Source organism: Perca flavescens, chromosome 5, assembly GCF_004354835.1.
Source record: "Perca flavescens isolate YP-PL-M2 chromosome 5, PFLA_1.0, whole genome shotgun sequence".
In the NCBI taxonomy this organism is placed as follows: domain Eukaryota; kingdom Metazoa; phylum Chordata; class Actinopteri; order Perciformes; family Percidae; genus Perca; species Perca flavescens.
The window spans coordinates 664464-689747 of NC_041335.1; the positions used below are offsets into that span (position 1 = coordinate 664464).

The following is a 25284-nucleotide window of genomic DNA, read 5'->3' on the forward strand; positions in this document are numbered from 1 at the left end:
TCAAAGTATACAATATATAAGCTGCTCAAATTCTCCAAGAGCTGCGTGTCCTACTGGGGAATCGTGTAGTCACAGCAGGTCTGTGGCTGCGTCCGCTCTGTACTGTATGGACAAACCTCCTTTAAGTGTGTGTGTGTGTGTGTGTGTGTGTGTGTGTGTGTGTGTGTGTGTGTGTGTGTGTGTGTGTGTGTGTGTGTGTGTGTGTGTGTGTGAGAGAGAGTGTGAGAGAGAGAGAGTGATGTTAATACGGGACAGCTGACTCATGTTGTTTTCCAGCTCATCCAGTTTAGAATTTAGCAATGCAATCAGCACCATAACACAGACTGTAGTTGAAGGGAAAGGCAGCCTACAGTTGTGCAGAAACATTGGCACAAAAATAGTAGTTGTAGTTAGGGCTGTGTATTAGCAAGAATTTGGCGATACGATACGTAACACGATACATGGGTCATGATTCAATATATTGCAATATATTTCGATAATGTTCATAAGGCGATATATTCAGATTTCTTTTAAAGTATAAAACTATTATTTAAAAAAAGACATGATGTTCATAAAAGTCAAAGAAGTTTACTTTAGGTAAACGATTCCGTACACAGAAAATCAATCTGCCAGTTTGGGATTGTGGTTCCCAGGTTATTAGTGAGCTAATGTTGATATACTAAAGTAAGCCAAAGTTCAGCCATAGCTACGATGTAAGCTTCTAGCAAAAAGTCAGGCACTGTATAGGCACTGTTAGGCACTGTTATAGGCACTGCTAGGCACTGTTCTAGGCACTGCTAGTGCTAGGCACTGTTATAGGCACTGTTAGGTACTGTTAGGCAAGGACACTAGTGGTGTGTCTCAGCATAGCCATTTAGCGGTAGGGGGTTTAAACACAACATAAACGTGAACCACAGTCTTACATGAATATTTTTGAACGTTTACAAAAAAAGAAAATCGATATTGCCTTTTTGAAAATCGATACAGTATTGCAAAATAAAATATCGCGATACTCAAGTGTATCAATTTTTTCTTACGCCCCTAGTTGTAGTATCTTGTGTACATTTTATAGAGTTATGGCTTGTCTTGAAAAGCCTTGACATAGTACACCGTGATCTTTCAGTAGCCATGTTTACAGGTCAGCAGCTCTTCAATTTACCTAATCAAAGTCTCGTCCTGTCGGGATGTTAATCTGAGAAATGAAACACTGTAATTACTGAGAAATAACAGGAAGGACGTGTGTGTGTGTGTGTGTGTGTGTGTGTGTGTGTGTGTGTGTGTGTGTGTGTGTGTGTGTGTGTGTGTGTGTGTGTGTGTGTGTGTGTGTGTGTGTGTGTGTGTGTGTGTGTGTGTGATGAGTTTATATATATACTGTATGTGTTATAATGATTCACCTTACTAGAGTGGCTCTACAGTCTCATTGTACTTAAATGCAATGACAATAAAGGCATTCAATTCAATTCTCACACACACTGTGATCAGTCCGAGATAGTTACCATGTGCATTATGATAATAATGATGAATGCATTCCTGAATATGAAGTAGGTCAAATGGCAGCATAATGAAGGCAGAATGAATGAGAAGACTAAACAAAGTGCAGAATGGTGATGTAAATAAAGAGCTGTGTGCTGTAGACAGAAGACAGTAATGCTTCATTGTCTGAACACAAGGACAGTGCTGTGAAGGGACAACACTCACTCCTTACTGGTGGACTGCTCTGAGCTAATACAATGAAGAACGCAACAAATGGCTGCTGCTTCTGCTGCTAATCTCACTATGGCTGGGACAATATGCTTTTGTCCCGGTTAGATTCTTTCCTGATACATGGGTGCTGATTGGATTTGTGTTGTGATTCTAGAAGTATTGGGATTAGATAGTATTGAGTATTGGTATTATCTTTTCCTTCTTTAATAAAAACCAAAGTTAAATGATACACTTCTAGAGACAATTTCATTTCATTTCATTTCAATTTCATGAGACATTTCTAAAAACTGATAGTTTTCGAAGAAGAATGACATCACATGTCAGTCAGTCTGACATGTATTGACTTTGTAAAGAAGAACGTAACATGGATTTTCTGTTTAGATGGAAACCGATCTGTTGTAGTCACCGTCGGTGGTACCGTAGCAACACAACATATTTAGCTCAATCATTGGTCAAAATAAGTACATAAAAAGTAACAATTCTAGGGAAAAGAGTCTATTTAAAAAGATATTGCAAAAAATCACAATACATAAGATTTTTTATGTATTTATTTTTTTTTTTTCCCACCCCTAAATCTCACCATGTTCTATTATCTCCTGGTTCCATCATTGAGAGCAGGTGTGATCCAGTGCAGCGGCAGCAGGAGACAGACAGCAGATACAGCAGCGTTAACCACTGCAGCACACTGAGCTGGGCAGTATTGATTTGTTAATTCTGAATATGTCTTCATTCTGTTCAAGCAGACATTGTTTTCCATTAATGTCATTATAACGTAAAATTAGCAACCTAATGTTTTAGTTTTTTTGAGTCACTATGGTGTTACCTTTCTCAAGTGGTCCAGTGTGCAGGCTGATTGTCACAGTCTACTGGAATGAATGGAAAGTATCCTGTGATTTAGTCAGCAGTAATGTAGAGCAGAGATATTCAATGGGGGGGGTCCATAACCCCTAAGGGTACGTCAGAGTTAGTGCAAGGGAGCCGCCAAATTATGTCAAGAATGTTTTTATAGTTTCTTTTTTCAAAAAATCAAATATGTCTGAAAGTATACAATAATATGAATCCTACTTATTGTTAGCAAAGATGAAAAAACAAACATTTAATTTACACATTGAAGATAAACTTACTATAGACATAGCTATTATGGTAGCCATACAGTTATGCTTAAGGATTCACTGGTGCCTTCCACATGTATGTTTAACATTAAAACACAATATAAATAATATATATCCATTCATTTTTATTCATCTGGCCCAGTTTAACAATTAACTTAATTTCGTACAATATATAATATTTACAGTAGTAGGGGGTCATAACTCCGTCTCTCTTTCAGTTAAGGGGTCCTTGGCCTAAAAAAATTGAAGACCCCTGATGTAAATGTATGTATGTAATGTATATGTGAGTGGCTGTGATTCTTAAAATGAATGGAGATTGATGTCAGACTTTGGCTCCTATTTGCCATTTTGAACCGGCTGATGAAGGGTTGAAAGCTATCTATATTCATATTTTCTACATGTCCATGCCTCTTAGTACAGTCATAAGACTGTGAAGAAGAGTGCAGAAGGATACTTGATACATGGGATCTGATGGGGGATTCTGGGTAGTTTGACACCACAGTGTTGGAACGGAGCCAGGACTTGTATTGTATGTTTTGTGTGTTATGCTAACACAGCTACAGCTCACTGCTGGCTGGAGGGAACTGGTTCCCATGACCTCGTGCACGTGACTGAGTTTGTGTGGACGTGTGGTTTGAGGTCAGAGTTGTGTATAATGCCACAATATGTCCATTGTATGTAGTTGGACTTGGAGCTGCTGGGGCTGCTGTCTGAGCGTTGCCTTGATAATACGGAGCTCAACCAACCAACATTATGAGGCTGATATTGATATTTGAGAGATTGAAGCATTTGATAGTAGTATATCTGCTTATAGAATACTTTTAGCTAAAACTATTGGCCATGCTGTTATAATGACCAGGCTCCTAATTTACAACATAACATACATGAAGTAGGGCTGGGCAATACATCGATATGATATCCATATATGTGGCTAGATATTGTCTTCAATTTTGGATATCATAATATCTTAATATGACATAGGTTTAGTGTTTTCCTGGTTTTAAAGGCTGCATTACAGTAAACTAGAACTGGGCAATAATTTTATATGATAATTTATCGTCTTTCAATGGAATCATATCGTGATGAAATCATATATCAGGATAGTGTAATGTACAATTATGTTGTCTAAATTGATAATAAGCAATACTAACAACATTTTCATAGAATATCTGTTTTGAGGGACTATCATTTGAAGAATTGCAGATACTAGAACCACAGAGATGGAATTGATTTCAATATTCTCACGTGACTTTAAGTTTGACAGCAAAGCACAGTGTTTTTCAAAATGTCAGATAGCTGCTTGAACAGCGTTGCATAATAGTGGAGCTGTGTGTGAGCTGTGTGCGCTGACCCTTCATTATTCCAGAGTTAGCGCCCTGCAGGACGACCCTGACCCTCACCTGCTCCCCGCAGCAGCTGTCAGGCCGCTTCACAGCCAGCTCAGGCTGTGCACGTTCAGACATAACGTGCACATCGGTCAAGGCATATTCTAGTGTTTGAAGTTAGCTGTTTTTCATTCAGCACACTGCCAGTGCTTTAATGTCAGAGGGGTTTTATTGTTCAGAGCTGCTCTGTGCCTGCAGCTGCTTTCCACTTCAAAGCTCTCATTACACACACACATACGCACGCACGCACGCACACATGCACAGGTCTGTGATGGTGTGTCTAGGTCTGTGTAGGCCTGTGTGGGTCTGAGCGGGTCTGTGTGGGTGGGTCTGTGTAGGTCTATGTGGGCCTGGGTGGGCCTGTGTAGGTCTTTGTGGGCCTGTGTGGTCCTGTGTGGGCCTGTGTAGGTCTTTGTGGGTCTGTGTGGACTTGTGTGGGCCTGTGTGGGTCTGGGTGGGTCTGGGTGGGTGTATTTGGATTATAACATGCTGGCTGTTGAAGTGCTGCCTGACTGCAGTTTTGAGAGCGATGCGTCCTGAAGTTAACTGACTGTTGAATGCACCACTGCTTTAAACCGACTTTTGTCTGAGAAATGGCTTGAATACAGATCTCATCGGTGTGGACTGCATTTAGGGAATATTTTAGAACTGATGCTCATCCAGTTACACGTGCACTGTGCACTGTAGACTCTGTGAGTTGTAGGGGGAAGTAGACAAGCTGCTATTCAGTGTTTCTGAAACTGGTGTAATGTTCCATCTGATGATCATAAATGACCTGTAACAGTAAACGACACTAACAGTGAAAAGAACGCTATTTTTATTAAACCTTTGCCCAGAATGATTTACGGCAGGTAGACGGCGCTACAGTCACACATTGTGACGGGTCACAGAGCCTGTGCAGCCAGGTAAAAGGCAGCAGGAGTTTTCTTTATATAGGCCTAATTGAATTCAAATTTAAGTTATCAAATTATCAAAGTTATCTGCTGTAGTTATGGCTGATACTGGGGCAGGACCATCACAGAATGAAATTTAATTAAACAAAGGACAACTAAAAGCTAAAAGGGAAAGTGAAAGACAGCAGGCGAAAACCCGTCAACCTTGGTCGGGCTTTCAACAGATGGAGACAATTACAGGATTGTAAATTATTCCAAACCCACCCTGAATCGGCCCACTTCGACAGGTATGTAATATGTCTATTTTGTTCATAAAATAACTTTAATATGTGAGATGTGGTTGTACGCTAATAGCGTACATGAAATTACATCCCCCTTCCATTCCATTTGTTCCGTTCCTACGTTCTTGTTAGGTTTTCCCATTCTGTATCATTGTGTAGCTTGAGAGTGCAACACATCAGCGCCAGATTTTTTTTGCTAGTTCTAGTTAAGATCTTTGTTTATTTGACATAAAAACACAAAAATATCTCCCCACATTTTTCATTCTGGAGACATGCTGCTCATGAGTCCTAATGCTTTTGACCTTCGGACCTTTGTGTGGGAACATTGGAAGCGGTGCCTTCAAACTTTACATTGTTAATGCTGGGAAGGCTCAAAGAAAAAATCATCAGTATGTTCATATTGTGGCTGCAACGAACACCACAGTCTTTAAGAGAAGCAGATGGCACATGATTGGCTGAATTTATATACAGATTATGATGAATAGAGCTGTAACAATTCCAAATGTTCCTTTACAATAAAAAATGTCTCATAAATAATTGCATTTAACATTGTAATTGTCTCTTTCAGTCAAATTCAAAAATATTTATTTATTACTTTTTAAAACCAATTAAAGTTTCCAGGATACATGTTTTGGTTATATCCCTGTCATGTGACCCAGATAATGTACTAACACACTACACACCCTATGAAGTAAACCACGCCTCTTTATTATCATAAAGCAGCTTTTATAACTTTACCCCCCCCTGTAATTTTTGTTGCTATGAACATGTATAGGGTCAAGTGCCAACAACTAACAAATTATATAATAACAAAAATATATAGGCCGACCAATAATCAATTACATAATTACAATTTGGCATATCTAAACAAAATCAAAAAGTCAAACGCTTTAAGACGTTAGCTAATGTAAACAATTAATTGCAGTAAAAAAAAAAGAAACTGCAATTATATAAAAAAAATTACAATTAGATAAATTATGTAATAATTGTTAATTAGTTGCCTAATTATGAGTGCCATTGATCTGTGTGCTGCTGTATCTATGGGCTATAAGCCATATGTCTGTGGTCTTATCAAGAACACAACAGCTGGAAACATGACTGGTGCTGGGATGTTAGTTCCCCCACGTTGGCGTATATAACCACCAGCTGAAATCACCAAAACCAGTGTTTAGTTTGAGTGTATGCAAAAGGTGTTGTGCACAGCGGCTTCATGTAGGCGCTCTACAGTTGTCTTACAGAGAGCTAACTTGCTGGTCACGTGAACATTCCCTCTCTGATCCAGAGAGTCCTGTCTTCTATCTGATTGGTCTCTGCTGTCGCTGACTCATCCTTCTCTCCACTCATGTGGACTGGGAAGGTCAGTGGCTGGCATAAGGAATCCCAGCGCCTCAGCCTCTCAGCTGCACTTTGAAGATTAAACTTCCATTTTAATGAAAGCCTTCTCTCCCACTCTCTTCCTCCCTCCTCTGGGACCGAGGCTGTGGTTTCCAACCGCTCCTGATGTTGAGACTTATTTCTAAGAAAATTGATGAATCAGTCAGGGATTTGTCGATTATTACTTTGATTCATTTTGCTTTAGATATTCAACTTGTATTATGGAATAAATCTATGCCGGACATCATGTGTGCAAAATTTAGATTTTTATCAAATGCACGGTTTTACTTTAAATCAGTTTATCAGTTTAAACAATAAAGACATTTATTTAATTTTTTTTAGTGAAGATCCAAAGTTTACTGTCATAGGTAGCAAGTCCAAATAGAAAGAACTGACAATCCACAGGTATACAGGATTGGGGCAGGTACAGATCAGGGTTCAGGGTTCAGGGTTCAGGTTTGGGTTTGGGTTTCCGGGGCTGGAAATCAAAGGCTTGAAGCAACATTGAGGATGTGTCAGAGCGAGGTGGAGGTGGAGGTGGAGCTGGGCTTTGGGTGGATGTGGGAGTGGAAAGTGGGAGTGGGAGTGGGAGTGGGGAGGGAGACCAGAGAGACAGTCTGAGGACCTCTGGTGGACGGATGGAGAATGGCAAGATGGTGACAGATCTGATAGAATATGTTGTTATATTGCTGTAGATTAAACTAGCCACCAGTGTATATAAAGGAGTTAAAAGGAGCACAAGCTTAAAGATCTACAGCGGTAAAATGCAACAGACCCATTAATGCAGCAGGAATATGAATCCAGAAACATCAGATAGAAGAGGAAAACACTGACAACATTGATGGAACATTTTACTGCAGTATTTTACTTTACCTACTTTAATTTAGTTGAAAATATATACCTACTTTTACTTCAGTAAGGTTTTGAATGCAGGACTTTTGCTTTAAGTGGAGTATTTTTTTGAAAATGTACTGCATAAAGGATCTGAATACTTCTTCCTCCCACTATTGCTGACGTGCCAGCAATGACGAGAAGGACTGTGCAAGTAATCTCTAATAGAAAGACAATTTTGGTATTAGTATGTCGGAAAAAGCCGTATGTGTCCTGAGGGTGGCTGTGCTCTGTGTGGTGCCATGACGACATCCCATAAATCTTGGTAGTGGTAGTGTAGGACTTGGTTTATCTTTCATCAGTCCAAGCTGACCTCGGACTCAGTTTGACATGCAGCTTAATGCAGAAGCTGTCATACTTTACAAGGAGTACTTTTACATGCACACTAATATTTCACTATTATTGTGAATATGACAATATTCCTAATTTGATGTAAACAGCATATTCCGTTTGGATATTGTGAATAAGGTCTTTTTCGAAATATAGCATTTTCTGATTAAGACGTGTGGGATATACCAGTATTATTCAGCATCAGGGTTTTTGCTGCAGTCTGTGACCATTTAGGACCTCTTGCCTGTTTACGGCTGACCCACTGCAGGTGATGCGGGCCCTCACATTACCAAGGCAACAAGTGTGAACAGTCCTTTGCTTGTGAACCAGTATGCAATGCTCGGTGTTATTCTGGGCCGTCATACAACCTGGTAGTAACTAGAGCTGGAACCATCCGTCAATGGGGATGAAGATTATTGTTAGTTGTAAACCGAAAAGCCACAGACCTTGTTCTGTTGATTGGCTAATTGATTATTGACTGATCAGCTCAGCACCATATTGTACATTTTATGTATTAGCAAATAGTTTGGAAGGGGATTATTTGTATTTAATACTATACCATCAGATGAAACCATGTGTTTTATGTCACATTTAATATTTCCAGATCAGTACAGTCTTGAGACTTTTCTGGGAAAAAAAACCTAAATAGTTTTATATTTTTGTTATTTATAGAGTTTATTTTTGTTTCCCCTTATTGCCTGATTGACTTCTGAGAACAATGTTTAACAGCCGAAAGTCTTTGTTATTATTCATACCTGCAAACTTGTCGCTTTTTGGCGAAAATTGCCGTTTTGAATGGGAAAATGTCATCCATGTGAATCGTGTTGATTCGAAGAGTTTTTATTTGGGGGGGGGTCCCGAGACCAGGTCAAAATACGGCCATTAATGCTTATCGACCGTTATCTACCGGATTGAATAGCAACGCGGATTTCGGTGCCTTATTTAAGTGCCATTTAAATGCTTGCGCTTCTCTCTGATGCTCTGAAAACGGACGTTAGAGGGAACTGAAACATCGCTGCACGGGACGCTAGTTACGGTAACACTACACCTGACAGCAGGTAACGTTAGCCTACCGTTAGCTAGCAGCTGGAGTAAACACGGTTAAAATGCTGACAGCCAAACGGTGTAAAAGTGTGTCTGTATTTCACTAGAGGATTCCAACATCAGTCTATAGCTGCCTTTGTCTGAAAAACACAGATGTTGCTGAAATTCATGCATCCATGTGACATCCCTGCAGCATGCATATCCTGATTGTCCTGAGCCCAGGTAGTCCTGAGAAAAAAAAAAGATTTCTATAACTTGATTATGCATAAGGAGGAGGCCAGGCGAACCAAAAAATGGGAAGAAATGGATTAGACCTGGGAGGGTACAGTGGTCCCATTGTAGTGCGTCTCATTATAATGGAATGCACTACAAACCACCATATTGTCCCTGGTTCACACACATCTTCTCCATTTGTCTCCTACAGTGTTGAGGGTCCATATTGTGCACCGGTCTGTTCCCTTACCTGCTTCCTTTCACTAATTCAGCCGGACGTCTTGGGCATGTTAAGAAAGCTTACAGGTGTGAGTCTGACTGAACAAAGCTCAGCTGACTCAAACTCTGCCGACAGCCATCTTCTCTGATTTACGCTGTAGAAGGCACTGAAGCACTCTCTGAGCAGTCCTCCTCTTCTCTCAAGGCATGCACTACATGCCCAACACTGTTTGTGGACAAGTGACGATGCCGGCCTCTCTTGTTCGACAGAGCGTAGTTCTTCTCATCCCATTAGCCTCCTCTCTGCGCCTCTCTGAGGAGCCTTGTTCTTTATTCATAATGGAAAAGATAATGCCTGAAATATTTACAACAACAAGCAGAGGAAAGTGTTTCAATAAGAAATGAGGTAGAACAATTTCAGAAGTTACTCTGAGCTTTTAAGGATAAGGTTGAAGAGGATGTGCAGAAATGGGGAGAGACAAAGTCAAAATGTCTGAAGGAAATGTGGACTCAGATTAACGGTTAGTAATGGAGGATTAGGCAGCGTAATCCAGAGTCCCAGGTGGAGGAATAAGTGGTCAGGAGTAATGGAAGAATAGAACAAAACCTTTCGTTTAATTAAACATTGTTCATTAAATCCTTTATTCTATAAATGTCCAGACTAATGAGCAGTGTCCAGCAGCCTTCCCACAACCAAACCGGAAAAATCCACTTCTGGTGATCATATTCTGAAGCTCTTAATGTAGCTGGGGTTGGAGGCTGAGATCTGTGATTCCAGCACCATAACTGTACTGATTTATTTATACATCATGTGTCACTGGGTGGAACACGTAGCTAACACCAAAGTAGCACTGCAGGTCCTCACAGACACTTAATTAGCAGCTAATTACATGGCCGCTGTTTCCTGAAGCCTCCATGCTCTCCTTAATTAAAGTGATCAGCAGACTTCTATTGGTGACTGTAACCCTGCTGCTGTCATGTCCTGTGATGGCACATTCACGCACAAATATTTATTATATTCAATTATTATCAGATAATCAAAATGTATTCTCAACTCTCTATAGTGATCCCAAGATGACCCATAGTTTATAGTTAAAATCAATGAAATCTGAGATGCAAAAGCTGCAGCATGGGCATTGAGATGTGAGCTCCTTAAACTTGATTGATGCAGTTTGTGTCGAATATCTCCCTACTCTTCAGTCGAACCCCATCACACTGACATGCACCTAGCCATGGCATCATTTCAAATGTACATTATCAAGATATTTTTTTGACAGCATTAAGGAACAGAGTGTCCGTTCGACATTAGTCCTGGAACTCTGTGCATTCATGCACAGATATGTGTGGCGGTGTGTTGAATGCCTGTGGACATACAGGCAAAGACAAAATCATTTCAGATTACATTCAACCCTATATTCCTAGAACTGCCCCAGAACATGTATAGTACTTCTGAAAGAATAAATTAAATCTTTATTTTGCACAATTAAAAGAAATTCTATACAGTGTGTGTGTATGTATGTATGTATGTATGTATGTATGTATGTATGTATGTATGTATGTATATATATATATATATATATATATATATATATATATATATATATATATATATATATATATATATATATATATATATATATATATATTAAATGTGTGTGTATGGCCAATGACTGGCTGGGTCTGGAAGTCACAATCCAGAGAGAAGAATGTACTTATGCCATCAAATGAATCATGTGTTTTATGATCTAATGCAGTTAGATAAGCATTAAACAAGAGCATGTGTAGCATCAGGCCGCCTCACAACAAGAGGGTTCTGGGTTCAAACCCGTTGGCCGACTGGGTCCTATATGTTCTCTCTGTGACAGCGTGGGTTTTCTCAGACTTCGTCCCTTAATCCAGAGACATGCTGGTTGGCTAAATAGTTGACTCTAATTGCCCGTAGTCTGAATGTGAGCGTGAATGGTTGTCGGTGTGTCAGCCCTGTGATAGTCTGGTGACCTGTCCAGGGGTACTTGTGTACTTGTTTTATTCGATTACTCTGTTTTTGTGATCATAAGGAGCTGAAATTGTAATTGCCATTAAAATTTAGATTAACTGAACAGCCCTAGACATACATACATACGTACATATGTACATTAAGCACATGAGTGTGTCTGCAGTGGAGGAGAGGAGAAGGGTATGTTTCAGATGCTGAATTACTGTATGTCTTCGTGTGCACTTTTGATGCATGAATTATTGAGAGACCTACCTGAGTGCAGGCCATGATGCGTCATCCATTTTAAAGGATCAGTGTGGGCCTTAGAGCCACCCAGTTGTCTTGTCTAGCTTTGAAAACATGAACCACTGTGTGGTTTGCATGTTCTCATTTGGCTGCACGGACAATGTTAACGTCAAAAACCAGCTGGAGCACAGAGTGAGGTCACGGATACTGTGGAACCCACCGATCAACAATGTTCAGGTTACGTAATAGCATGAAAATGTGATAAATGCATGAGGTGTGTTCTATATGGATACCTGCTAGACTAGGACTATAGAAGGAGCTCCAGCAGTGACAGTGACACATGGTCAGGATCATTTCAACAGCATTCAAAACAAGAGTGCATCTGAGAATATAATATTTTCTGTTTATACTGTACCAGACTACCTCATATCTGTTTCCAGCAAAACATAGCAAAAGCATAAAATCTGTTTTATGTTCTTCTTTACAAATAAAATAAACGTCCAACTGACTGACTGACATGTGATGTCATTGTTCTTAGAAAAATGTTAGTTTTTAGTAATGTCTCATGATATATTGTTTCTAGAAGTGTATTATTCAGCTTTACTTTTTATTAGTTTTTTACGATCGCTATGACACTTTTTTTAATACTTTTAACAACTTTCCTAAACTCTTAACATGGTTAGCACAACATCCGTCTGTGTAGGCTATACAATTAACACATTTCTTGTTGCTTTGACACAAAATGCATACAGTTAACACAAATTTAAAATGCTTAAACTTCTTTTACACACAAGCTCCACCAACACCAAAACAATGGATCTTTACTGTCAAATTTACAAATGCTTTCACACTGTATGTCAGAACAGATAACATCCTGTTCTAAACCTAACTTGGAGGCTAAAGTCAAAGTGAACAGCTGATCATATTGTAAATTGAAACACAAATATATCCCCTGCATTTTATACATGCATTTATTGAGAAACAGCTGATTGAACACACTCAGGTGTTGAGGTTCTTTCAATAGCCTTGATCATATGGTAGTACATACAGTAAAAGAGGACCTATTTGAACTAAGGCTGCACGATTATGGCCAAAATGATAATCATGATTATTATTATTATTGAGATCACGATTAATTATCACGATTATTTTTTGATTTAACCAAAACAAATTTTATTGTCACATAAGCTAATTATAACTGCTTTTACATCCATATTGTGCTACATTCTTGTTAATACATCCATATTGAGCTACATTCCTCCTTTTATTGAAGGATACTGTGAAGGAGTATACCATTTCAGCTGTTGTGCGACCGCTTTCCATACATGCACGTTTGCCGTAAGGTATCTACCTGACGAAATAGCAACACGGATTTCATTGGCTCATTACACTGCTACTTACATGTCTGCGTTGCGCTCTGATGCTCCGAAACCCACGTTAGAGGCAACATAAACATCGCTCTATGTCACGCTAGTAAACACTAATAACACGTTACACAGCAGGTAGCGTTAGCCTACCGTTAGCTACAGTAAACACTAATAAAACGTTACACAGCAGGTAACGTTAGCCTACTGTTAGCCACAATATTAACTGGGTTAAACACAGCTAAAAAGCTGACAGCCAAACGGTGTAGTGTGAATGTATTTCCAACAAGGGGACGTCAAACAGTCTGCTGCTAAAGCTACGAGCTAACAGACACAAACTAGCACTATGGTCACTGCTGTTGTCTGAAAAACAAAACATACGGGACATAATGTTGCGTTTACTGGTAAACTGGTAAACATTGTGACCGGCTTATGATGACCGACTGCTACCTGTTGTGTGATTTTCCTCCCGTTACTCCTCTGTCCTCTGTGACGTCTACATCTAGAAACTAAGCTGCACGGTGCAGGGAACAACTCTGATTGGCTCACAGAGGCACGTGATCAGACAGTGGTTTATGGAGCGCTAGAGTGGCTTTGCAAAAACTTTGATAAGGAGCGTTCTATGACGCATTTTAAATATCTCATTATCACACAAATTTGATCGTGGGAAGCCAAAATCGTGATCGTCATTAAAATTTGATTAATTGTGCAGCCCTAATTTGAACAATATACTGTAGATGAACACAGAAAATAAGAAAAATGCCTTCACGAGGGAGAGGAAGAGGAGTACCGGGACAATTCTGTCTCCTTTTTTTCATAAACCGTACATTCTATAAAGCTACTCTGAGATGGGTCAATCATTTTTTGTATTCAATCTCTGCAGCAAAAGAAACAAATTGGTGGCCGGGTTGGTTCAATGGGTAGAGCAGGCGCACATATACTGAGAGATTAGACTTGTGACGATTTCCTGCATGTCTTCCCCCTCTCTCTCTCTCTCTCTCCCTTTCTCACCTAGCTGTCCTGTCAAATAAAGGCGGAAAACCCCAAAAAATTATCTTTAAAAAAATGTACTAAACCCAACAAAACAAAAATGTAGAGGCTTCAACAGAAACTGCAGTGCAAAACACTACAATCACTTTTGTCTGTGTTGTATAAGGGCAGACCTTACTGACACAAGAAATAATGAAGTTTCTGTAATTCTATGGGATGTTAGTGTTTTGTATGACATTGTGCTATGATTGACTAAATGTTCCTGTTGGGAGAGAACATGTGTTGGTGTTTTGGAAGAATTATTTGATTTTGAGACATGATTGCATTGTTTTGGTAGACACAGTGTATTGTGTTAGTGAATTTATGGTATTAAAGAAAATCAGTGTTGGAGTTTAGTTTACAATGTGTGATTTTGAGCGTGAAATTAACTGTTTTGCCAATCGTGTGTTGTAGGTGTGTTGGTGCGTTAAGAGTTTAGGAAAGTTGTTAAAAGTATTGAAAAAATTGTAGCGATCGTGAAAAAATTGTAAAGAAGGAAAAGATAATATCAATACTATCTAATCCCAATACTTCTAGAATTGCAATCAATTAAAATCACAACACAAATCCAATCAGCACCCATGTATTGGCAAAGAATCTAACCGGGACAAAAGCATATTGTTTCAGCACTAACATGTATCTGTGGTTTTCAGCCATATATTGCTGTTATTGATGTCTGTATTGGTAGTAAATGGAGGGTGCTGTTGTATGAGGGTTGCATAAGTGTGAAGGAAATTAGAGTGTGTGTGTGTGTGTGTGTGTGTGTGTGTGTGTGTGTGTGTGTGTGTGTGTGTGTGTGTCTCAGCATTAGCGCCCCAGAATGAGTGTTCAGAGCTGGTTGCTCATGTACCACCGTGATTCATCCAGTGATTAGTGTGCTAGCCAGCAGCGTTGCTTCCCTCTGCTGTTGTTCACAGCTGATGTGTCTAGCAGGCTAATTATCTTACACCGGGTAAACATCATGTAACTGCCACACTGAATATTCAGTAACTTCCACATTTTTCAACCTTTTTAGATATTTTCCTACACGCACTACTGCGCCCAGAAGCCTCGCCACCTCCTATCAATCATGCTATATGAACAGCTCTAAAAGAACCACACCACTGCTTTTGCACGTCTTATTTCATTGGGTACAAGCTGTATCATATTTTCCAAAGCACACAGTTGCCATGTCACGGTAACAACCCTGTCACTAGACTGAACATTTGTATTGAACAATTCTGTGTTAAATGAAAAGAGATTTAAACCATGGTCAGGGTTAGGCAACTGAAACACTTGGTTATGTTGTTGGACAACACAAACTGGGACATGTCCCCATCCTGAACTGAAAGGTCTTCCTGCTAGAGTGTGACTAATAGATTGGTGTAGTCCAGTGGTTCTCAACATTTTTGGGACCAGCGCCCCCCTATCCATTATCCAGGTCCCTTACACTTCCCCCGTGCTCTGGTTTATTGGCATTTCTTTAAACCAATCACAATTGTCTTGGGCGGAGCTAAGCACCGTACGGAGCCACGGTGCCTCTGCTAAATAGTCTCAGGAAGGAACTTGTTTTGGTGGAACATGTGTACGTTCAAAAGTAGTTTTAGTCGTGCAACAGAAAACTCTGATTGGACAGATAGTCTAGCTAGCTGTCTGGATTTACCCTGCAGAGATCTGAGGAGCAGTTAACCATAGTCCTCACAAATCCACCAGAGGTTAGCACAATTTGCAGCGGCACCTGAACAATCCCGGAAGTGAAACCTCGTCGATATAGACTAGGAGTCAAGTGGTGCAGTTTAACGTTTTATTATGCCAAATACGGAAGCATGCAGAAATCATCAGGGAGAGCCCTTAACAAACACATCAACCCATGAGGTAAGATGAAATCGCAGAGCTAACTAAACTGCCCCCCACCCCCAAAAAAAGGTACAACTGTGGGCCTAACTCCCTAGCAACAAAGACAAACAGGAGAAAAGGAATGTAACAAAAACTAGCAACAGGTAACACTAATGTAGAATAACAAGGTAAGGAAGGACTAAATCCTTAGAAAATAACACTCTGGGTGTCAACAGGCAGCACAGATGGCCAAATGACTAAAGAGCAGCTCCTCAGCCTTTACAGATGGACTGATGGCCCCCACATTCACCAGCCAATAGAACGAGAGAGGGGGGAGGGGCTAGAGCCGAGGAGCAACACATGTCTCAGTCCTTTTAAAGCAGCTAGAAAAGATATTGTTAATGTAGCAAATGAAATGTGAAGACAATGTTCCAGTGTGAAATGGTCTTCCGTAGTGAAGAAGCTCCAGACAGCGGTGAGCTCGGTGTTGATCTGTTCTGCTTCTCTGTCAGCGCTCTCATAGCAGAGAGAAAACATACCGGGGCCCCCCCTCGTCTATGTCCCTCGGAATCATTTGACATATTTTATACTCTGAGTCATGTGAAAGAACAACACAAGATAAATGTATTTTTTATATATATATATGTAGACGATGTATTAAAACATATTTGCAGATTTGAAGTTATGGATTTGTTAGATTAGATTAGAAAACATTGTTCCTTGAGATATGAATAAATACATAAATATTTTTTATATCGGGAATAAATCTGAAAACTGTTCAGGGACCCCGCTCTGAGGATTACTGTTTGAGGGATTGAATACAGTTAGGCAACAGTTCTCACAAGTGTGAGTGTGAGTGTGAGTGTGAGTGTGAGAGAGAGAGAGAGAGAGAGAGAGAGAGAGAGAGAGAGAGAGAGAGAGAGAGAGAGAGAGAGAGAGAGAGAGAGAGAGACAGAGCACCAGGGTTAGTGTGCAGAGCGACAGAGGGAGGAGGGAGGACAGGCACAGGGCTCACTCCGGCCTTTCTCTCCCTTTGAACCTGTGGATCCCGCTCCTACCTGGCCATGTCATCCGGCCTGTGCAGGAAGTGGAGGAGCGTGGTTCGAGTGCTCAGGACTCTCCGCGGGACGGGATCAGCAGGAGGTGGAGGCGGCGCTGTGAGTCTGAGTTATTTTTAGCACCCCCCCCCCCCTCCCCGGGCATAGCTAATCCTCCGCTGCTCAGGCTTATCCTGATTGGAGGTAGGAAACAGAGGCAGGGTGGATGAGTGCCTTCTCCTGTGGGAAGCTGACTTTGGTTTTGATGCCGTAAACTACCAAGTTGAGCTGGACCATGCTGGAGCAGGATTCTGCTAGTCAGAGCTGTGGGTTTGGCAGGGTGGGGGGGCCACAGCCGCAGAGGACGCTCCACCGTTAGCCATGAGTCTGGCGTGGCTCCCGCGCGGCTGCTGCGCCGGCTACCCCAGCTGGCATCGCTGCAGGCTGGCCGGGACAGGCAAGATCGCGGCCTCAGATGGTTGCAGGCAAGGGGGAGGCAGCAGCAGAGACGGTGGGGGGGCCAGGATCCAGCTGAGGGGGCTGGACACCGAACAGCTGAAAGGCAGCCTGGTGGTCCTCTACGCACCTGCTGGGAACTCCTGTCTGCTCAGATTGGTGGGACATGGATGGATGGATGGATGGGTGTATGAAAGGACAGATGGGTGGGTGTATTGATGGATGGATGGATAGTAGAGAGCAGAGTGTGCTGATGTGTTTTATCCCCAGGCACGGCTGCATTTAAAGAGTCTCAAATTGAATTGATTTGAATGTATTAAATGTAAAAGACATAAAGGTGGATTTAAAGATAAATTTAGCACTGGAATATGCAACTGGAACTCAATGCTAACTGGAAATAATAAGATCTTTAAACAACCTTCTCTTTGACTTGCCTTTGGAGGATCGGTCGTGTCAATGATTCCTCTCACCAGGAAACGTTATGATCTGATTTGCTAATAATATTATTTTAGACATTTTGGCTAAAGTGACACTAAACAAAATAAAGTTTACTGATGTCTGGTTTGTATATGGCATTTATATATCATACATACCATTCATGGTAGCGGTGATGCTTTGTCTAGTAATTTCATATTTACTGCTTTGTGGTGAATCAGTTGACCTTAAATATCTAGGAATTGTGATTATGGGTGTCTGTGCGAGGATGGCTCATTGAGGGAACTATCGGGTTGGATGGGTTAAGTTTTTTTCAGTTGTATTCATGTATGTCTGGACTAGAGCCCGACCGATATATCGGTAAATGAATATTTAAAAAATAAAATAAAAACGGACGGTTAAAGGCTCTAGTCTGTACGCGCTTTTGTAATGAAACAATAGATAAATAAATAAACCTTAGTTTAAAGAGTAACTTAACAGCAGGCTGAAAAGCCAGAACATGTTTCCCTTCCCTCTCTGGAAAACGTTTGAAGCCCCTATTACCTGTGACCGCGGCATCACTGATGCTGTGGTGTGAGGCTGTTGGAAAACAGCGTCAAGTACTGTCTGCACACTGATTTCAGACCAGACATTTATTTAATGCCATTTGGACCTTCTTCGGGATAAAATGACTAAGAATGGTAACCACACTCGCTGATAGAGGCTCTGTGATAAGAGTGATCATCAAACCTGCAGGTGATAAACACCTCTAAGGATTCATTTTTTGACAAGCATACAATGTTGTGTACAATGCAGCAGTGAGGACAAGGAGGCTCTGACACAGAATTCAGAGAAACAGAAAATGAATAAGTGGAACTAGAGGAAGCAGCTTCATTACAAGCTCTTCCTCCCTCCCTCCTTCCCTCAGTTTTCTAGTCTGTCTTCATTATGGCTCCTGCTACAAGCAGGTGAATCTGAGCAGAGCTAGGTGCACATACATCGTGTGTGTGTGTGTGTGTGTGTGTGTGTGTGTGTGTGTGTGTGTGTGTGTGTGTGTGTGTGTGTGTGTGTGTGTGTGTGTGTGTGTGTGTGTGTGTGTGTGTGTGTGTGTGTGTGTGTGTGTGTGTGTGTGTGTGTGTGTGTGTGTGTGGTACAGCAGCTAGGCAGTGAGACAGACAGGACAACATGCAGGCTGCTGTTATTGACATGATACTGACTGTTTAGAGGTCACATCTCACACCCACACACGCCCTTTTCCTTTGGTGTGTGTGTCTTAATCTGGGTTAGTCTCCTTTCCTCCCCCAGTGATCTACAGTATATGTCCCAGTGCACACAGATTTGTCTGATGTGTACTTCTGTGCATATATATTTAGTTGTGTCCGGGCTAAAAAAAAAAGCATTGTGAAAAGTTCATATATTATTGGATGATTCTTTACAACATATTTTTTTTATTGACTTTCCTCCCAGAGGCCTGTGTTGCTAACCCTGTGGTGTGTGTGTGTGTGTGTGTGTTCCCTACAGAGCTCAGGGATGGAGGAGATGGTCTGGGAGCAGTACACAGTCAACCTGCAGCGGGTGAGTTCACTGAGTTGTTAAAGTGTCCATATTATGAAAAAAATTACTTTTTCTGGGATTTGGGGTATTATTTTGTGTCTCTGGTGCTGCCACACACATACAAACTTGGAAAAAAAATCCATCCATGGTGTTCTGAGTGAGATACGGTTTCTGAATGTGTCCTGCCTTCAGTCTCCTGGTGAGCTGGTCAAAATCTGCACGGCTTTCTACGTTACTAAAACGTAGAAACGAGGGGCTAACCGCAACATGCTAGCTCGTTCTCAATGGCAAAACACACACTAGTTCACCATAATCTCCAAAAGAACTACTTCCATGTCCCTGTTCTGCAGGTATTCCACACAAAGTTGGAAGTGCGCCCTCATTTAGAAGAAATCTCCTGGCTAATCCTGCCTTGTACTGACCGAAGTTGTTTAAACAGCTAGCTGATGTGATCCTTACTTAGTTACTGAGCATGTACGACTCCCAACAAAGATGTTACAGCAGTGAGATGTCTCACTCTGTAGCTAAAACAGAGACCTAAACACACAGGGTGAAAAGAGGAGCTGCAGCAATGTGCAGTATAAACCTAGTAAACCTATTCTGGTACAACCTCAAAATACAACTAGAACTGCAAGCAGTTATGACGGGGTCCAAGCCACTGATGCCAGTCGTCCCCGACGCACCGGGGATCGCACGAAAGCGGAACCCAAAGCCTGGTGGTAGGGATGTAGGGATTAACAGTTCATCTCCATGCATATACAGACTACCTTTAACAATTCTCTACAGTAAACAAACTTCTTAACCCCCCTGACCACAGGGGACAGCAGAGAGAAATGAGAGAGTGACTGAGAGGGTGGAGGGGGGGAGGCAGGTGTGGTGGTTGAAGGAGCAGGGGAGGTGGTCAGGTTGTTGTAAATGGTGTCATAGGCGTCAATTTATGTTTTCCTCCGGGGGTGCTCACAGGCAAACAGGCCCTTTTTATGAAAAAAAAGTAGTCAAAAATTGTTTGCATTTCAGAACCTTAGGAAATGGACAGCGGCCAACGCGAACACACACGCCTATTAACTCGATAATAAAGCCATAAAGTATGCTTTCAACTCAGGACAGCGCCACTTCTCACAAATAGAGATAGGATTGGAGATGAAAAGATTGACTGGCACATAACCACGATCAGCTTCGTTGGAAATTAAGAATCAATGCCACCGACATAACCAATCACACTGTGACGCTCCACTCAGCACCAACTGCAATGCTTAATTTTAAATGAATGTAGCCTACTGGCAGTCTGGCACATGTGGGTGCTCGGTATTTTCCGTGGGTGCTTGAGCTCCGGAGCACCCACGGTATCGGTGCCTATGAATGGTGTTGATTTTGGATTGAAAAAGTGAGAGAAAAGAGTTACATTTGTCCACTGTGAAGGTTGGAGAAATTTTGTCAGGTGGGTTAAGAAGTTTGTTTATTGTAGAAAACCAGGGTAGCACGCAAAAGCAAAAACCAAAATGTAACAGTAGGAGGTAAACATCAGTAAATATTGAGAAGTGTGAGATGCAAGGTCTGTGGTACATTCCCATTGCAAATATGCCATTAACATTGATTGAGTAAAAGGGCCAAAACTCGTCTACGTTGATTATAGCGCCTCCTAATGGCCGATCTTCGCCAAATTTGGTACACAGCATTGTAGTGGGATCTTGAACAAGGATCTCAAGTCCTTTGCTGATAACATTTAATTTGGCCAAGATATGATATGTGTGTGGTAGCTAGCTAGGACATTACTTTTGGTCATCAAATGCGCATATTTTAACATAGCAAATGTACATGCACAACTTTTGGTCAGGTCTATCTGGAGATGCTATCTACCAGGTTTCATGCAGATCGGTCACACAGCCTAGGACGAGTTCGAAAAAGTTGGTTTTGCGCATTGCACGATATTGCAAAAATGTTTTCAAGCAGAAATGGGTGTGGCCTATATCAGGTGATTCAGCTTGATTCAAGGAACACGTGGATGTAAGAATTTCTAATGTGCGATGTGTAATGTGGGAGTTAAAGACAAAAAAACATTATAGCGCCACCTAGTGGTCCACATGTGTAATATTTGGTAGGTGTGGTCCATGGCCCATTGTCCATCTACCCTGTAAATTTAAAGTTGTTCACATTAGTGTAAGTGGTAAATTTAGACTTGGGTCCCATAGGCCACGCCCACTTTGACCCTCCAGTACCCCACTCTAAGGTTGGCCTCAGGACTGGCCCTAGATGGTATCCATCATATTTTGTAAAAATCGGATGAGCAGTTCATGAGATATAAACTTTTTGTACTTATAGCGCCCCCTAGAGACCAATTTTCATAAAACGCGTGGGGGACCTTCAGAGGGTCATGGCAAACAAGAATCTAAAGTTTGTCGTTGATAGCATTTATTTTGGTCGAGAAATGGCAAAGTTGGTGTTTTCATAGTTAGCTACACAAATTAGTTTGTGCGTTATATGCACAATTTTTATCGTATAAAAATTATTTTTATAAGTTTTTGTCAGGTCAATCTGGAGATGCTACCTGCCAAGTTTTGTGCCAATCGGTCGCACAGTCTAGGAGGAGTTTGAAAAAGTAGGTTTTTGATAAATCACAATTTGTCACGCATAAAAGTCTAGGCGGAAATGGGCGTGGCCTATATCACGTGATTCAGTTGGATCCAGAGAACACGTAGATGTATGGTTTTTGAATGTCCGGTGTACGGTGTGGGAGTTATAGGGCCAAACGCGTTTTTTCTGCTATAGTGCCACCTAGTGGTGGAAGTGGGTCAATTGTTGCTCCTGAGGTCCTTGCGGAGTTGTGGACTAGTCCTGAAAATGGCAACCCCCCACCATGTACGGTTTAGGCTGTAGTTGGAGTTTTAAGTGGAGAAGAATAATCTTTAGAAAACCAATAGGGTTCCACAGCCCTGCTGTGCGAATGGCATAGCTTTGCAACCGCCGGGTTCTTCCAGACTCAGGCTTGGACCCCTAATTATGAACTTAAAATGAGCATAATATGGGCGCTTTAAAGCAAGAGGCATCAATCCAGCCATTCAGCAGCCTGAAGCATATGAAAACGTACTCCTGATAAAGCTCAAATTCTGATCTTGAACAGCCTAGCATTAAAATCTTCATTACCCTTTTTTGTAATAGAACACCGTGTATCCACCTCTTGGTCCTGTATCAGTACCTCAGTCAGCTCAGCCTACTTTAGGTTGGCTATATTGTTTGCATGTGTTGTCTTGTTGTACGGTTTTACCTTTTACTAGAGGAGGCCAATGGAAAGAGGTCTTCTGACTTTATTGTGTTTTAATGTCGGCCTATATAATTACTGCTCTGCAGTGTTAGCCTATATGCGTGTTTTTTTTAAATCATCAAATAAAAAAATACCGTGCACGAGTCTTTAGCCGTTAGTCCCTCTCTTTATGCTGGAAGAAAAAAGATTTAGGGCGTTTTCACACCTACAGTTTGTTTGCTTTGGTCCGAATCAGTTGATGAGTTTGTAAACTTGGTTTGGTTCTGTTTCACATCTGGAAAAATCCAAGCGAGCCAAAATGCGTCATTACAAACCACGCAGGAACGTTCACTCCTCTTATTGGTCAGATGTGTCTGGGGTGGGAGCAAGAAAGTAAATACAGGAAGAAGGTGCTGTGTTGTGGACGTCGCCATGGTCAAACCAGCTCATTTCATTAAAATAATTAGACATTGTGAGAGAGACTTTGCTCTGCTGTGCCGATGTCTGTCTCCAACTTTAGCGCCAGCTGCTTTGTGAGTAACTGCAGTCGGTTTCTGGGAGAGAAACACTGCAAGCTGCTACAGTTTGCTGCTCTGCCGCATCGCAGCAGGTCTGACTACAGGAGACCTTTTTTAGCCTAGCTGGCACACTGCGCATTTCTTTTGCTGATATGTGAGCGGTGAGGGAAGGGGGACATACTTCGACATAAGACGGACACGGAGAGGGAAGGTGAGGTGACAATCCGTTCCCTTTACTGCTGTGACAGCCCTGGTCATGCATATGATTGCTGATTGCTGTGAAATGAAACATCGGAACCGTTAGCTGCAGCTGTGTTAGTCACCAAAAGCCCACTGACTGACTGACTGACTGACTGACTGACTGAGTTACTGACTGAGTTACTGACTGAGTGAGTGACTGACTGACTGACTGACTGACTGACTGACTGAGTTACTGACTGAGTTACTGACTGAGCAGCAGCAGGTAACTGAGTCTCAAGACTGCACACCACCTCAGCTCTATGAATCACCAGCTAATGTACAGAGTGATTCTACCCAAACGGCCACTTTTTGAATAGCAATATCACCTAAAATGTCATATTTTTACATTAAAACTTAGGGTACAGTATTGGTTAACCCTTTGGCTTTATGAATCAACATAAATGAGAGCTTAATGGATTTAAAACATTTTGTACATTTAGTCAAAACTGGTGTTACCACGAGGAGCAGTAACACCAGTCCCAGTTTTTATTAAATATGTATTTTACAAAATTGAAGCTACAGTACCTCAAACCACATGTTGCAAATAATGCTAAACTCATGAAAATATGTAAATGAATCCATTTGTTTAATGTTTTTTTCCCTTTCCCTTCTTATAAAATAAGTCATACCAGTTATGCTAGCTAAAAGCTTTGCATGAAATGAGAAGATAAATGAGAAATGTTCCAACATTTTATAAGAGACATTACACTTACCAAGTGTCTTCATGTCAAACCCCAGGAAGAGCGCCATGTCTTGAAGCCACCATGGGCTTAGCGGATAAGGGTGGTACTGCACCCCATGGCCCCGAAAGACTTTTCATAGAGACTTTGCATGACGAAAGAAACATCTATATTTCAGTGGATAATTTTTTTATTTATCAACTTACCAGCCCGAACACTTAAAAGGGTCCTTGTTTAAAATGTCACATTTTTAACATGTTTAACATTTACTAGTAGCTGAATCCAGAGTTATTAAACTAGGCATGATGAACGCGCATAATGGACGTGAGAACACCCGCGGGACTGCGCCCGCCCACTCACATGATTGTTCTCCCGAGGTCCTGTAGCTGTAACAATGGATAATGCTAACGCTAATGGTTGTAATTCACCATGTGTTCTATTAATACATTCATGGTGTGTATTCTGTAAAGCTTGTAACGTGGATAATAACATCCATGTAAGCCATGGATGTTATTAAGAGAAGCTCTGTTCACCAAACTGCAGGCTAACCTTAGTGTCGAAATACATCCATCGTTTATTTAGATAAGCATGTAAACAATCGGGAAGAATGAAAACACAATGTTTAACAGTAGTGAATATTTTCGAGAGAGAAGCTCATGAACGAGCATGTTGCTACGACAACACAAACTGTTGCTAGCGCATGTCCATCGTGACGTCACGGGCCAGTCAACGCAGAAGATCCGAGCTCCATGATTGCTAATTGCAATGAGCAACTCTCATTGGAATGAATGGGGCTTCCTGCCGAACGCTGTATCCAGTTCTCTTAAAGGTACCCTGCCACACATATTTCCTGACTTTCTACCATGGACTCTGTAACATTTTTTTGTGGAAAAAAATGCCTTGCTTACCTTGTTTCAAGCCATTCTAGCGTGGTATAGAAAGCCTACAGGAAGACTCGATTTCTGTCAGTTCTCATTAATAGTTGGTTCGGATTGGCTAACAGCTAGCTAATGAGAGCCTGGCTGTCAGAATCCTTTACCCAGCCCAACTGGGCAAGCTAATGAATAGTAATGAGCTCTGGCAATATGATGTCAGACTGACCAGCTTTTGTAATTGGCCTGATTTCTCTGCTTATCTATTTTCAGTGGCTAAAGCTGACAGAGGAGGTAGCAGTTCATTTTCACATTCACAACATAACACAAACACATATGGACCTAAAATATTTCAAAAAATGGTTTTGTATGGCAGGGCACCTTTTTAATACATCCACGCTTCATGTAGGCCTAAGGTTCT

The 25284-nt window shown here is 41.2% G+C and overlaps 1 protein-coding gene across 3 annotated transcripts in view; it reads left to right on the top strand.

Annotated features, from left to right (window-relative positions):
- The window catches only part of tjp2b (tight junction protein 2b (zona occludens 2)), an 86200-nt gene that overhangs the window by 14962 nt on the left and 45954 nt on the right, over nt 1-25284 (top strand). For all 3 annotated transcript variants that reach the window (XM_028578317.1, XM_028578318.1, XM_028578319.1), the window contains exon 2: nt 19283-19336. In XM_028578317.1, coding sequence (XP_028434118.1) covers nt 19283-19336 — 54 coding nt within the window. The remainder of the gene's footprint in view (nt 1-19282; nt 19337-25284) is intronic.